Source organism: Carettochelys insculpta, chromosome 8, assembly GCF_033958435.1.
Source record: "Carettochelys insculpta isolate YL-2023 chromosome 8, ASM3395843v1, whole genome shotgun sequence".
Lineage (NCBI taxonomy): Eukaryota > Metazoa > Chordata > Testudines > Carettochelyidae > Carettochelys > Carettochelys insculpta.
The window spans coordinates 2,480,126-2,494,397 of NC_134144.1; the positions used below are offsets into that span (position 1 = coordinate 2,480,126).

Below are 14,272 nucleotides of genomic sequence, written 5' to 3' on the forward strand. Positions count from 1 at the left end.
TCCTTTTGTGACTGCAGTATAGTTCTCATTTATCTCTTACTCGACAATCAAAAGAGAACAGAAATCATTCTGTTTCTCACAGCAATAAGATGAGCATATGTTTCCTTCTGAAACATATTAAACTAATATTTTATTTAAAAAGTCCAAGTCTTGTTCTGATTGAGTCAGATTTTATTCATTTTTTCATCACATTATATAGGCGCCATCTGTGTGCAATCCTTCCTGGGCCATTATGATCTGCTTTACTTGTGATTTCTGCATCAAAATAAATATGCTACCAAACCATCTGAGTGTAACAGTCTCCTGGAATACATGTAATAGGACTACAGCACAGAGTTTGTCATGATAATATCCCCGTATCAGTCAAACATCAATACTGTTTTGGACAGAAAATTAAGTTCTCGTTAGCTTTTACTAACTAAGTTTTTCCAAGACAGGTTTGCAGCACAAACAATCTGTGAACAGTGGAGTTCAAACAACATCTGAACCAGAAGTGATGGCAGAGAAGCTCTATGTTACTACAGCAGTTGAAGGAGTATCACAAGACACTGAAGTAGATTTTAATTCAGCTTCTGCTCTGCCTGAAGAATGTCTTTATACACCAAAGCAAATCTGTGCAGCACTGCTGCACTCTTCATATGCCTGGTGTCTGGTGAGACTCAATCATCAGTAAAGGTCCGAAATCCCTTAAGTCGTCTGTTGCTCCAGCAGCTGGCGCATGGAATGTGTCCAGGCATCTCCTGTGCACGCTTAATCTTTGCTGCAACTTGGGGCCGTGGTAAAGATCTTCACTAGACCATCTTAACATTATGATCCTTATGAACGTGATGGGGGTGTGCCAGGATAAAAAATTAGCTTTGTCCTAAAGCACGCAGCTCCCAATAGCCATAAAGAACAGTGGTAAGTAGTTGTTGTAGTTGCCACTGAACAGTAGGCATACAGAGAAAGTTTAGCCTCCTTTCAGCATCATTACACATTTCCATGTAAAATTTGCTTAGGGAAATTTGCTGGATAGTTTAAAAACTTCTCTAGCAAAGTGAGATTAATTTGCAATCTTATTCTGTGTGGTACGACCATACCAAGTCAAGGACTCCAAACACGTAAGTTAGATAATAAAAACTTAAGACTACTCTATAATTAAATGTTTCTAATGAACATGAATGATTCATTTAATATGAAATAACTGACAAATGGGAAGCAGAGGGAGAAACTAATAGCAGAAATTTAGCATAGGTCAAAAGGCATTAAGGTTAAGCCAAATGAAAGGTTATTTCATTACAAAGCATCCCAAGCAAGAACATGGGAACCGTTGGTTTAAGGCTGACCTCAAATTACCATAGCAGGGGCCCAGCACCAGCCAGAAGCTTCTCTCAGGGGTTGGTTGTGGCAGGAGTCTACTCAAATACAGTTTACTGTAGTGTACTCAGCAACCAGAAAATTATCCCTTTCCCAAGAGCATTTAGCCTAGGTTTGATTTATTTCTGAGGCCACTCATAGGCAGGTTGCAGCAAGCTTCACTCTACCACCTCATTACTCTTTCTGGGCCAAACCTCCTGCCACCTTCTGCTGTCACATCCTTTCCCACTCCCAACAGAACCAAAAGGGAAAGACAGAAGGTACGGTGGGGCAGGGAACCCATAGTTGCTTTGTGACAATACACAGGAAAGAACGAGGGTAGATCTTTACCCAGGGACCTTCCAAAGTCTACCAAGCAAGTAACGTAGGAAAATGAGTAGAAAAGTAGTGGTGCAAGTGATGCATGTTTACCCACATCTCCTGGTACCTCTGACTTGCGGAACATATTATATCATCTTCAAAGTCTTTCACTGCAAAAGTCAGGATAATGTTTGATGGTTCAAATTGAAAAAGTGCTCCTATATTTAGTCAAGTTACCCAATGCTACGTTGCCATTTTTGTTTGGCTTGGACTTTGTACCTTCCAGCCCAAGAACATTGTGTGTGTTCCAGTCCTGCACCAAAGGTGCAGCTCTAAAGAAGTAACAGCAACAAAGGGTCCTGTGGCACCTTATAGACTAACAGAAAAGTTTTGAGCATGAGCTTTTGTGAGCACAGACTCAGTTCTTCAGATGCTGGTCCATCTGAAGAAGTGAGTCTGTGCTCACGAAAGCTCATGCTCAAAACTCTTCTGTCAGTCTATAAGGTGCCACAGGACCCTTCGTTGCTGTTACAGATCCAGACTCACACGGCTACCCCTCCAATACTCTAAAGAAGTGACACTTCAAGGAGCAATATATGGGAACTGCTGCAGCGTTGAGATGCCTTCAGGTTAAACCATTAAACTAGGAACATCAACAAAAAACACCAACCAAAGCAGCAGTACTCAAGCTTCAAAACTTGTAAAATACAATTGTGATAAATATCACACTTATTGCAAAGCTAGCACAAAATCAAGATGTTGAGAACAAAATTAAATTGAGACGGCAAAGTATGTGGTAAGAAATTGTTAAATTGCCTATAACACCATAGCTAAGAAATTGGGTAATAGCTAAGAGAAAGAAGAGTTACTCATTAATGAGCATAAATTTGATCTAACTGCTACTACCAAAACTTGATGTGCTAATTCACACACATGGCATATCTACTCCAGAAGAAAAAATTAAATTACCCGATAACTTAGAAGAAAATTATCTTACACTTATGGATCCATGGCCAAATAGATAGAGCACAAGATGAGGCATTATTGGGTTGGGTGCCTGCTACAGACCACCAAATCACATTAGGGAACATGACAACTTTCTCCTTCTGCACTTATCTAAAAATCAGTACAGACCATGGGGCAGGCGGGAAAGACAACTTATATTTCATTGATGTGCTGGAGGTTTCGCATTACTGGTACTAAATGTTCTTGAAAGTTCTTAACACCACAGACGACAAGCTCCAAACTCAAAAACTCTGAAAGCGAACACAGAGGAATTCTTTTACAGATCTGTTGGCAGATAAAGAACTAGGCACAAAACTAAAAGCTCACAGTGGTAGCTTAAGTAGAAATGATCCTCTCCTGATTGATAACCTGCAAGCAAAACAAATAGTAAACCAGTAAAGGAAAAGGAGGGGTGGGGGAAAACAGGTACACAGTGTTTTAAGTGAAAACAATGACAAGTCAAATCAGATAGGAAGAAGGATTTAATTAGAATCGTGACTGGCATTTGGAAATAATTTAGCAACACTTTACTAAGTGTTCTTGAAGCCTAAATCTACAGTTGAAGATGGCTGCACTGGTTAAATAAAGAACCTGGTTTAGAGGGGAAGTGAAGGAAGCTATAGAATTTCTATTATCCATTAACTAGGACAGTTTCACAGTTAACTCACAGTTGACTCAAAAATTAATCATGATTACTCAGATTTAATTGCACCATTGAACAGAATACTAACTGAAATTTATTAAACATTTTTGCATTTTTTCTAATTTGTCAAATATAATTTCAATTACAACATAGAAAAAGTGGACATTGCTCAAATTATTCTAATTAAAATATCTGCATTGTAAACAAAATAGTATTTTTAATTAATCTCAAATACTGTAGCACAATCTCCTTTATATAAGTGCAATTTAAAAATATAGATCATTTTGATTACATAACTTCAATAAAAAAAGAAGCCAATATAAGGCTTTGGAGCACACAAGTCCATTCAGTCCTACTTCTTGTTCTGCCAATCATTAAGACAAACAAGTTTATTTACATTTATGGGAGGTAATGCTTCCCACTTCTTATTTAATTCACCTTAAAGTAACGTATTTACATGCCAAATATGCCAAAAACTTTCTTATGCCCCTTCATGCTTTGGCCATCATTGCAGAAGACATGCTTCCATGCTAATAACCCTTGTTTAAAAAATAAGGCATTAACTAAATTTGTAAGTGAACTCCTTGGGGGAAAATTATGTCTCCTGCTCTGTTTCACCTGCATTTTGCCATACATTTCATAGTATAGCAATCTCAGATGATCCAGAATGCTCTTTGTTTTAAGAACACTTTCACTGCAGATTTGACAAAACACAAAGGCGTGAGCTTTCTAAAGACAGCTACAGCACTCCACCAATGGTTTCAGGATCAGAAGTACTTTCCAAAAATCTAAGAGGGATGAGGTGTGGAGTATGCTTTCAGAGATCTTAAAAGAACAACACCCCAAAACAAAAACCTGTGTATCCAAGCCACAAAAAAAAACCTATTCTTCCGCTGGTGGCATGACTCATGATGAAAGTGAATCTGACAGTCTGCATTGCTTTGGACCGTTATCGTGCAGAAACCATGATTAGCATGGACATAATGTCCTCTAGAATGATGCTCGAAGCATGAACAAGTATATTCCTGATGCCATTGTAAACAAGCAGTATTAACTCTTACAAATGTAAGCTTAGCAGAGAGGCAGCCATGTTAGTCTAACTTCGAGAGCAAAAAGGCTTGTGGCACCTTATAGACTAACATATTTTGGAGCATAAGCTTTTGTGGGCAAAGACCCACTTCATCAGATGCATGGGGGGGAGGTTTCAGAGGGGTATTTAAAGAGTGGGGTCCCAGTAAGAGGGAGGGCCAGAGCTGACAAGGTCTGTTCAGCAAGGTGGAAATGGCCCAGTATCAACAGTACTTATCAAAACAGGAAAAAAGGCAGATCAGATGGGGATCTGAGCCACTGTCAGCGTCTAATGGGGAGCTATCAACACCCAAAGCAGAGAAACTGTCTTTGTAAACTGCGAGCCACTCCCAGTCTCTGTTTAATCCATGGTTAATTGAGTCAAATTTGCAAATAAATTGCAGCTCAGAGATTTCTCTCTCCATTTGATTTCTGAAATTTTTTTGTTTCAGAACTGTCACCCTTAAATCTGCCACTGAGTGTCCAGGGAGACTGAAATGCTCTCCCAAATGTAAACTTGTTTCTCTGGCTAAACAAGAAGTAGGATTCAGTAGACTTCAGACTCTGAAGTTTTAAGCTGTTTTATTTAATGCTATTTTTGCATATAATTCTATATCTGTAATGTAAAATTTTCTTAAGAGTTTCAACTGCACTGTTTGTTTAAAGTGAAGTGAAAAATACTATTCTTGTTTTCCTTCTATAGCACAAATTTGTAATCAAAATAAAGTGAACGTGGTTCACTTTGTAATCTCTGTTGCAACTGAAATCAATATATTTGGCAATGAAAACATCCAAATATATTTAAGTAAACCACATTTTATTATTGTTCTAACATGTTCCTTGTTTAATAGCACAATTAATGACAGAATTAATCAATTTTTAATTGCTTGATAACCCTAACATTAACAAACATAAGAAAGGGGAACTTTTTGTAATGAATATAAATCAGAATTTTGAAATTGCAAAAAAAACTGATAAATTTGTGGCTAACCTAGTTGTTGACATGGATTTTTTTTTTTGAAATATGAGGGGCAGAGCATCCTGACAATGGTATTAGCTGTTTAGTAGATGGAAATGGTAGATTTATCTGTATGACTGCAGAAACAGCAGAAGTGTTCAAGAAATATTTCCGGGGGGCGGGCGGGGGGGGGGGGGGGGGAGAAGAGGAGGGAGAAAGAAGGAAGGACCAAATGATATAGCCTCAGGCTGATAATACTCTTTAGCTGATTTCTCAGTAATTGTTGGAACACTTCTTCCAGAAGACTGTAAGAAAGCTTGTGCGCTTTTTTTAAAAACAAAAACAATCCAAAACCAGGTAAGCAGAAAGACCCAGTCACAGAGAGGTAGCCGTGCTAATCTGTATCTTCACAAAAGAAAAAAGCAGTCCTGTAGCACTTTAAAAACACTAACAAAATAATTCATTAAATGATGAGGTTTCATGGGACAGACCCACTTCTTCAGATCTGGAAAAGTCTGATAAATGTAAACGGACACTAAAAAACATGAAAGTTTGCATGTGACACTAATATTGGTGAGTGGTACATAACGAAAAAAATCAGACCATCAGGTGCAAACAATATGCATTTAAATATGGCTAAGTGTGCACATCCAGAGACAAAATGTAGAGTATGCATATAGGATGGGAAGTAGTGCATTTTAAAAAGTTTTGAGGGTCACAGTGGATGATCAGTTAAACATGAAGTCCCACTGTGTCACAGTGGCTGAAAAAGCTAGTGCACTCTTCAAATTCACACAGTAGGCAATACTGAGTAGAAAATCTAGATTATTTTACTTCCCTATTTGGTATATGTTGAATAAAATAACTTTTCCAACTTGAGGCTAACTCTGTGGCCAATCAACTGTAGCTGATACTTTCTGGTCATGTGTCGCAAAAATGTTTTGTCAAGTTATTGTGAGTACAACTACCAAATATTTTTGCAGTGCTCACTCTAAAAATGGATTAAAACAACTCCTTAACTGTATGGTGGGACTAAATCAGAAACTAGGAAAATTTAGTTTGATCATGGGCTTCCATTCCATTCTAAAGCTACTACAACTTGGCTGAGAAAACTGAACTTACAGTTGGAAGACTAATTTGCATTGCTGTCTAGCAGACAAAGAAATGGGCTTCTCAAAGACCTTGATAAGTCCAAATGTTCTTCTAAACAGAGGAGTGCTGACCCACTACTGAACAGCAGAATACTGAGGGAAGATGTGTTAACCATGATGTTCCAAACAGTACTGTCCTGGCACAAACTCCCTCTTCCTCTGACTCATTTTCTATAGCAGGGTTGTAAGTTCCCAACAATATAAAGGCATAACAATTTCATATAGAAATGAAAAGTGGAGGAAATGTACAAAATTCATCGGTCACATCTGAAACCCTGAAGAATATCCTATTAAAAAGTAAATTCCTAAGCTCAAGATTCATTACCCATGAAATATTAATCACTTATTTTTAGTCATGGTACATTAATATTTTTAGAAAACAGAGGCAATTAGAATCAGTTACTGATTAAAGATACAAGTGATTCATTACAGTTTATTTTTCTTCATCTACAAAATCTGGAACTTCAGTGTAAATACTGTCCTGCACTCACATACTCTCCTCTAACACTGTTTTGCAGGTACATGAAAGCAAATTCACGTATTTGATTTCTGAGTCACAGAGTTAGGGTTGCAGCCATACTTCTGAGCCTATTTAAGGCTGTGGTGGAATCAAAGTATCTGCAGTGGATCAACATAGGGAATTTTAATAGCCTGAATAGGGTTGGGGGGACGGATAAACAAACTACTGGAGCCTTGTTTTAAAGGGAGGGGAAAAAAAAAAAGAGAGACAAGCAGCTGAGGATGTACATTATTCATCCTGTGAGAGTGTGTTAAGGGTTAAAAGTACTTAACATTTAAACACTGCTTGACATTTCCAAAGAGGTAAGCAAATATTAGTGAATTAACCTTACAATTCCTTGTGAAATAGTGTTATTTCCATTCTTATCCATGATGAAACAGACAAAGAAAGGTTACCTAACACATCTAAGGACAGAAAGCAAGTCAATGGGGAGCGAGGCGGGTGGGGAGGAGAAGCACAGTTAGAATTCAGGAGCTACCAGTTCCCAGCTCTACGCTTATTCCACAAAACCCAACTGGCTGAATACTAGACACTGTGAAAACCAAAATGGGGTCTGACAAGATTTAAGTCAAGCACATGTACTAGGAAATAAATTTATAGATCCATTCCTCGATTCATATTTCATCAGACCCTCCAACGAAGGAAGAAATTAGCTTCAAGCTGACAATCAATTAATTTGCTTTTAGATGGAAACTGTAATGAAATTTTGGCAGTTTTACCCTGTTATTTTTCCATCTTATGCAACATCTTAAAAATGCCACTGCTATGAAATTGTTTTTGCAGCTCTACGTTTGGTATGTTTGCTCAATCAGAACCTAAACTGCAGTAGAAACACAGACCATTTATACAGTTATTACTACATAAAAGTATAGTTACTAATGTTACATGTATATTTATTTAATTGGGTTACCACTTGGATACCAAAAAAAGGTGTCCTTTAATAGTAATGCAGCAGTTAAGTACAGGAAAAGACTAAACTTGCTCAGCTTCAGATTCTGGAGTGTTGGGAGCAAACAGTATTATTTACTGCCATGGTCTCCTTTCTTATACAAGATCAGGTTGTTTTCAGTATCCAAGAAGCCTAACTGACTTGTCTGCAATCTGAACCAGGTTCAGAAAACCACAATCAAGTGAGCAAACCACTACATTTACTTCAAAGCTCTTTGAGTAGATCAACTGGAGGCCGGGATTTGACAGCTGAAGAGTGTGAATGCACTGAAGAGAGATCTGTTCCTTTTGGACGTCTAAACCTGTGGTGGCCAATAGGCTGTCTGCTCACCACAGGTGGTGAACTGGACAGCGCGGTGTGGCAAAGGGGCTCACGAGAGCTACACAAGTGGCATGCCCTCCACCCACACATCCCACCATGTGGTGGGACGAGTGCATGGCGGCAGCAGCAGAGATGGCTCCTCCTGCGGCTTGGAGCGGAAGGGTAGGCACAGCTCACAGCAAAGCAGCTTGTAGCAGCGGCTGCTCAGGGTGGCTCCAGCACCTAGAGCAGTGGGGGGTGCCTGGATGGGTAAAGGTGCCTGGCTTGTGGGGTGGGTAGGGCTGCAATGATTGCTACATTTTGTTTTGGACACTGCTGATCTAAACTAACCAAACCTTCATTCCATGCTTGACAAATTGCTCTATTACATAGTCTTAGGATTACAGGTCTGCTTGTTTTTTTAAGAAAATAACTTTTAAAATGATATAAAATGGCTTGCCTAGAGGTCCTTGAAAGCCAATTTCTACACATCTGTAGCTTTTTAAAAAGGGATCTTTGCAGTTAAGGCTAGATAATTAGGTGCAAGAAGAGGATAAAGCAAAGGACTGGAATTGCATTTACTCTATTCTTCTAGCACTTTTCTTTTCCTGAACTTTTAAACACACTATGCTGCAGTCTCATGTTGGCAGGGAACTGACCATAATAATTCTCAGATCTCTTTCTTGAGTGGTTACAGCTAATTTAGACCCCATGTTTTCCTATGTATCATTGGGATTATATTTTTCCATGTGCATTACTTTGCATTTATCAACACGGAATTACATCTGCCATTGTGCTGTGAAGTCACCCAGTTTTGTGAGATCCCTCCATAACCCTTCACAGTCAGCTTTGGACTTAACAATTGAGTAATTTAGTATCGTCTGCTAATTTTGCCACCTCGCTGTTTACCCCCTTGTTCAGATAATTTATGAATAAATTGAACAGCCCTGGTCCCTGGAGCACTCCATAATTCTCCATTTTTCCCTAACCTTTAAGCGAAGTACCCAGCAATGTTTTCAAGCTCATCTAAGGATCATCTACTAACTGAATGACAAGTCTTTTGTTATCTTAATCACCCTTTCTCCCTATGTTTATAGTCCAACTCACTGCCCCAAAGACAAAGCTGGGGGCAGCACAAGCTGTGTTGCAATAAGGACCATCTCCCAGGCTAGGCCATGCACTTTAAGCAGAGCTCAACTATGAAACTCAGAGGTTCAAATTTCAGGGATTTACAGGCCCTCCAGTCCTACCCCCCAAATGGTACCCCTGAGTCTAAACTTAACGCTTTAGGGGAATTCTCTGCATCTTGGGCAACAACAAGCTTTGTTTAGCCTACTGTGACCGTTGAAATCTCACATCCCTGATCTGCTGCAGCCACTACAACACCACCATCCAAACATGAAGAGTGTGGCTACGTTTGCTTTTTTGTTGATGTAATTATCCTGATATACCTTTTCCACTCTCACATCTACACTACAGAGTAAATAGCATCTATTAGCTATGCTTAAACACTGCTCTAAATACTTACTTTATAAGCAGCACATCTTCCTCATTAATCTTTTCTTTAGCAATGATTGGTATGACATGTCAAACTAATTGCTTTGATCTTTGAATGTCATCTATCTCAAAAAAAACACAGCCGAAATATTGTGAAGGAATATGTGAATACTTTCCAGGAACACAAACTTGGTCAATATCCAATCACCTTTAACCTACTACAGCTTTTTCCTGACATTCACAGATCAGCCCTGGGATAACTAAAGCCAGTTTCCACCATTTTGATACACAAAGTTAAAACCTCTACGTTTAAAAACCATGTTCCGAGGGTGCACTCAAGCATCTCTTGGCAAATTGTACATACCAAGTTGTTTTCACACTTTCACTAGTAGAGAAATTACTTAAAATTACTTTCAATTGTAGTAAACTGCACAATAATAAAATTTATACTGACAAGAAAACTACTTCATGTAAGTGTTTCCAGCTTAAAGTGGCAAACTTGTTTTTTTGAAGTCATCCTCGTCCTAGGGCTAAAACGAAAGCACACTTAATCCAGACGTTATTGTATTTGATCACTCATGCAAGGGGGCATTCCACAAAACATAACATTTGATTTCTTGAAAAGGTTTATTTATGTATCTCACATAACACATGCATTCTGATTAAAATGTTGATGATGCTACAATGAAAACCTCAAAGCAGCTTTCATTCAAACTACAGACCCCTCACTAATAGAAGCTCACATTTTATTCTGGTTGTCAGTCCTTTGTGCAGAACCTCACATCCTCACCATTAATCCATGTTCATGGAATAAGCAGACTGAAATGTAGTGAACATCTGTGAGCTAAAGCATAGGTGTGTGAAAAGCTATTCCCAAGCTGTGTGTATCTGGTTCTAGTTGCTTGGAAACCTAATTGGTTTGGTCAAAAGACTTTACAACTGTCTAGTAACTTTTCTGAATTCAAGTATCAGAGGGGTAGCCGTGTCAGTCTGGATTTGTAACAGCAACGAAGGGTCCTGTGGCACCTTACAGACTAACAGAAAAGTTTTGAGCATGGGCTTTCTGCTCATAGATAGAAAATATTGAGGAGACGCCTACAGCATGCCTACAGCATCGGTGGATGGAATTATGTTCCAAACTGCTTTTCAAAGCCACTACAGGCAACATTTTTCCAAAGAGCCTACATCATTTAGGTATCTAACTTCCACTGAAAAATCTATGGCCATCAGAGATAATTTCCTGAAGCATTCTAGACCCCTTGGAATATTTCACCCTTCATCTCAAACAACTGCATGCACTGTAGTTCTAGCCACGTCCATTCCTGGATATTAGAGAGACAAAGTGGGTTAGGATCATTTCTTACTGGGTAAGCTTCTGTTGGTGACTTAACCAAGCTTTCAGGACACACAGAACTCTTCTATGCATCTGGGAAAGGAGCTACTCCCAGCATCACAGCAAGCTGCAAGGTGCAGATCTCTGTTCATGTCATCACATTTCCCTTCAACATGAAGGTCTGGTAGTCCAATTTAAAGATAGCACCTGTGGTTTGAAGCACCTCGTACCCAGTACCCAAAAAGGTCATGGATCCTGGGTGGAATAAACATACTAGGAGCTGTGGGAATTCTGCACACTGGAAATACCAGACTCAAGGTCTCATTAGAAAACTAAGAGCCAAGAGTGAAAATCTGTCCAGGCGGTATCTTTAGAAAAAAAATCTGTTTAATTAGTTCTGCCACCCCTCGTCAACCATGCAAATCTCAGCCTCTGTCAGTCCACTCTGCTGAACCCTGTCACAAAACAGCACCCTGCCCTCACACTCTCCTTCCAACTTTCAAGGAGCAGCAGTTGAAGCTTCTCACAAGCTGCCAAGAAGTAGCTAAGAGAAGACCCGTAACTCCGGAGCTACTCCACTCTTTGCCACAATGCTTTCTCCCTGCATTCACCCCCTGGGCCACAGCAGAACACCAAAAACCACAGGAGCACCTGGACTGTTCTGCTCCCTTCCTCCCACTTCTCCAGAAGAGTCAGCAGCTCCCCAATCACTCTCACTTGGCAAACATTTTCTCTCACCCTGCAAACGTGCATTTTATAAATTCTGGTACACACCACTCAGTCACACAGCTGTAATCTGTGTAAACATGCCTTTCTTCTGGGAAAAATACTAGGAGGAAACATGCTTTTTTCTCCTTACCAGAACTGGGCACGTGGTTCACTCGAGGTGGATTCAACAGCTCTACCGGCTGATCTCGGCCAGAAAGTCCATCTGGAAAACACAAAAAGGGTTTTACATCAGCAGATGTTCGTGGAGTGTCTGAAGTAGTTCAATTAACCAGTCACTAGAAGAGCCCTCACTAGGCATATACACATACACAATTGGTTAAGGCCCCAGGTAACTCAGGGGTCCCTGGTTAATTATTACCATGCATGCTTGGAAAGGGGCAAAAATATTCCTCTGCAGTGCGCCCAGTGGGCTAGCACCACCTCTGGTCATTAATCATCAATGCAAAGGAAAAAATATCAGTATCACCAATCACTTTAAACATGAATGCAGAAAAATCAGCACCCAAATTGCTATAAACCAAGCCACAAAATAAGAAACCTTTCTTAACTATCCTGATATGGTTTGTACTTAGTTGTACATGTGAAAACTCAAGGAGATCTTATTTATCATTCTTAGCACTAAAAAGGTCCTGTAAATAAAACCCATTATTGAATAATTAAATGGCTATTCCTTTTTCTATGTCACAACAGCAGAGTACAGCTACTAACACAGACCTGGGAGAGACATTCTAAAAACAGCTGTAATATGCAGAAGAGATGACAGAGAAAACAGAGTGCATTGCCAAAGATTAAAACAGACAGAAATTAATCATGTGTCCTGTTTTGCAGTGGCTTGGATTTCAGAAAAGACACTTCATGCCAAATAGTATAAGAGAAGTAGCTATAGTTAATCTGTAATCTAATAAAACAAAACAGCTGTCACGTAGCACTTTAAAGACTAACAAAATGATCTATTATGTGATGAGCTTTCGTGGGACAGACCCACTTCCTCAGATCTACAGAATTTCCAGCCCAGACCCAGATATATTATAAAGAGGTCCAAAAAATGCAATAAAAACTGACAAATCAAATACATGAACTGAAGGAGGAGCAGTGAGGGGTGAGGGATGTTAAGTGTCTTGCCTGAGAGAATTACGATCATCAAAGAGAGGGAAACAGTCCTTGTAATGAGTGAGATAATTGTTCTCTTTGTTCATACCAAGTGTTTCTTCATGCCTAAGTCAACTTGTCACAGCATTTGTCTATTTAAAAGTATGCACCTTCCACACAAAACAAGTGGAGGTAGAAACAGAAGTTGTTGCAAGTAACCACTGCACAATGGCACGTCAGACTTCTTGTCTTTTGCCCAGCAATTATGTCAGTGTTGGCTGTATGGTGAACAAACAAAAGAGCAGTGTCCCATGGACCTACATGCCTCCCATCTTTTGTCAATTCTTCTCCATCATTCCCCTGTCTTCTATCTTCTAATATGAACACATGAATCAAGTTAGATACAGCTTCAGGAACATCTCTCATGCAAATTAGAAGACAGCACTGAGTTCATCATTTATACGTTAAATTTTCTTCATTACATCACCACCACACACACTCATCTTTTCAGTGTATTTTCTCTACTCCAATTTGCAGAGAAAATGTAGTTGAGTCCTACCTGCTGTGTGCATCAGCTGTGACGTTTAGTTCCATTTAGGGTTTGGTAAACCCTCAGGTAAAACATCAGTACATTTAGCTCAGTGGCAGTGAGCTTTTTATTTCAAATGGAAGCAAATATTGCCCTTCCAACACATGCCAGTTAAAGAGTTTGGGGTTTTATTGGTTTTTTTGCCCCCTGCCCTTTTTTTTTTTTGTTAAAGAATTAGAACAGCCCATAAAATAAACAGATGATCCCAGAGCAGCAGTGGAATGTATATAAGAGAGCAGTGGAATGTATATCAGAGTGGAATGTATATAAGAGGAGCTAAATGTACTGATGTTTTACCTGAGGGTTTACCAAACCCTAAATGGAACTAAATGTCACAGCTGATGCACACAACAGGTAGGACTCAACTACATTTTCCTGCAAATTGGAGTAGAGAAAATACACTGAAAAGATGAGTCTGTGGGGTGGTGATGTAATGAAGAAAATTAACGTATAAATGATGAACTCAATGCTGTCTTTTAATTTGAATGAGAGGAAGTGTTAGGATGAGGACTAGCTCCTGCTAGGGGTTAATCTGGATGACACCCAACTAATACTAAATTGGAGGAGGAAAACCGAAGAACTGTTCAAACTTATATCAACATTAGCATTACCATTAGACTACAAGAATACCTCTTAGTGTAACACCTCAAGTTACACAGAAGCAGAAGCCCCTCCAGAATGCAGGAACCCACATATTAAGTGGAGCTTTGCACTGGGAATACGTGTATTGTACAAGCTTCCAGGTGAAATTCAGGGAACTGGTCATAAAGTATTTGGATCTGTGT

General features: G+C 39.3%; 1 protein-coding gene across 9 annotated transcripts in view; it reads right to left on the reverse strand.

Moving 5' to 3' along the window:
* The window catches only part of HDAC4 (histone deacetylase 4), a 325,988-nt gene that overhangs the window by 183,136 nt on the left and 128,580 nt on the right, over positions 1-14,272 (reverse strand). For all 9 annotated transcript variants that reach the window (XM_075000715.1, XM_075000713.1, XM_075000714.1 and 6 more), the window contains exon 3: positions 11,940-12,011. In XM_075000715.1, coding sequence (XP_074856816.1) covers positions 11,940-12,011 — 72 coding nt within the window. The remainder of the gene's footprint in view (positions 1-11,939; positions 12,012-14,272) is intronic.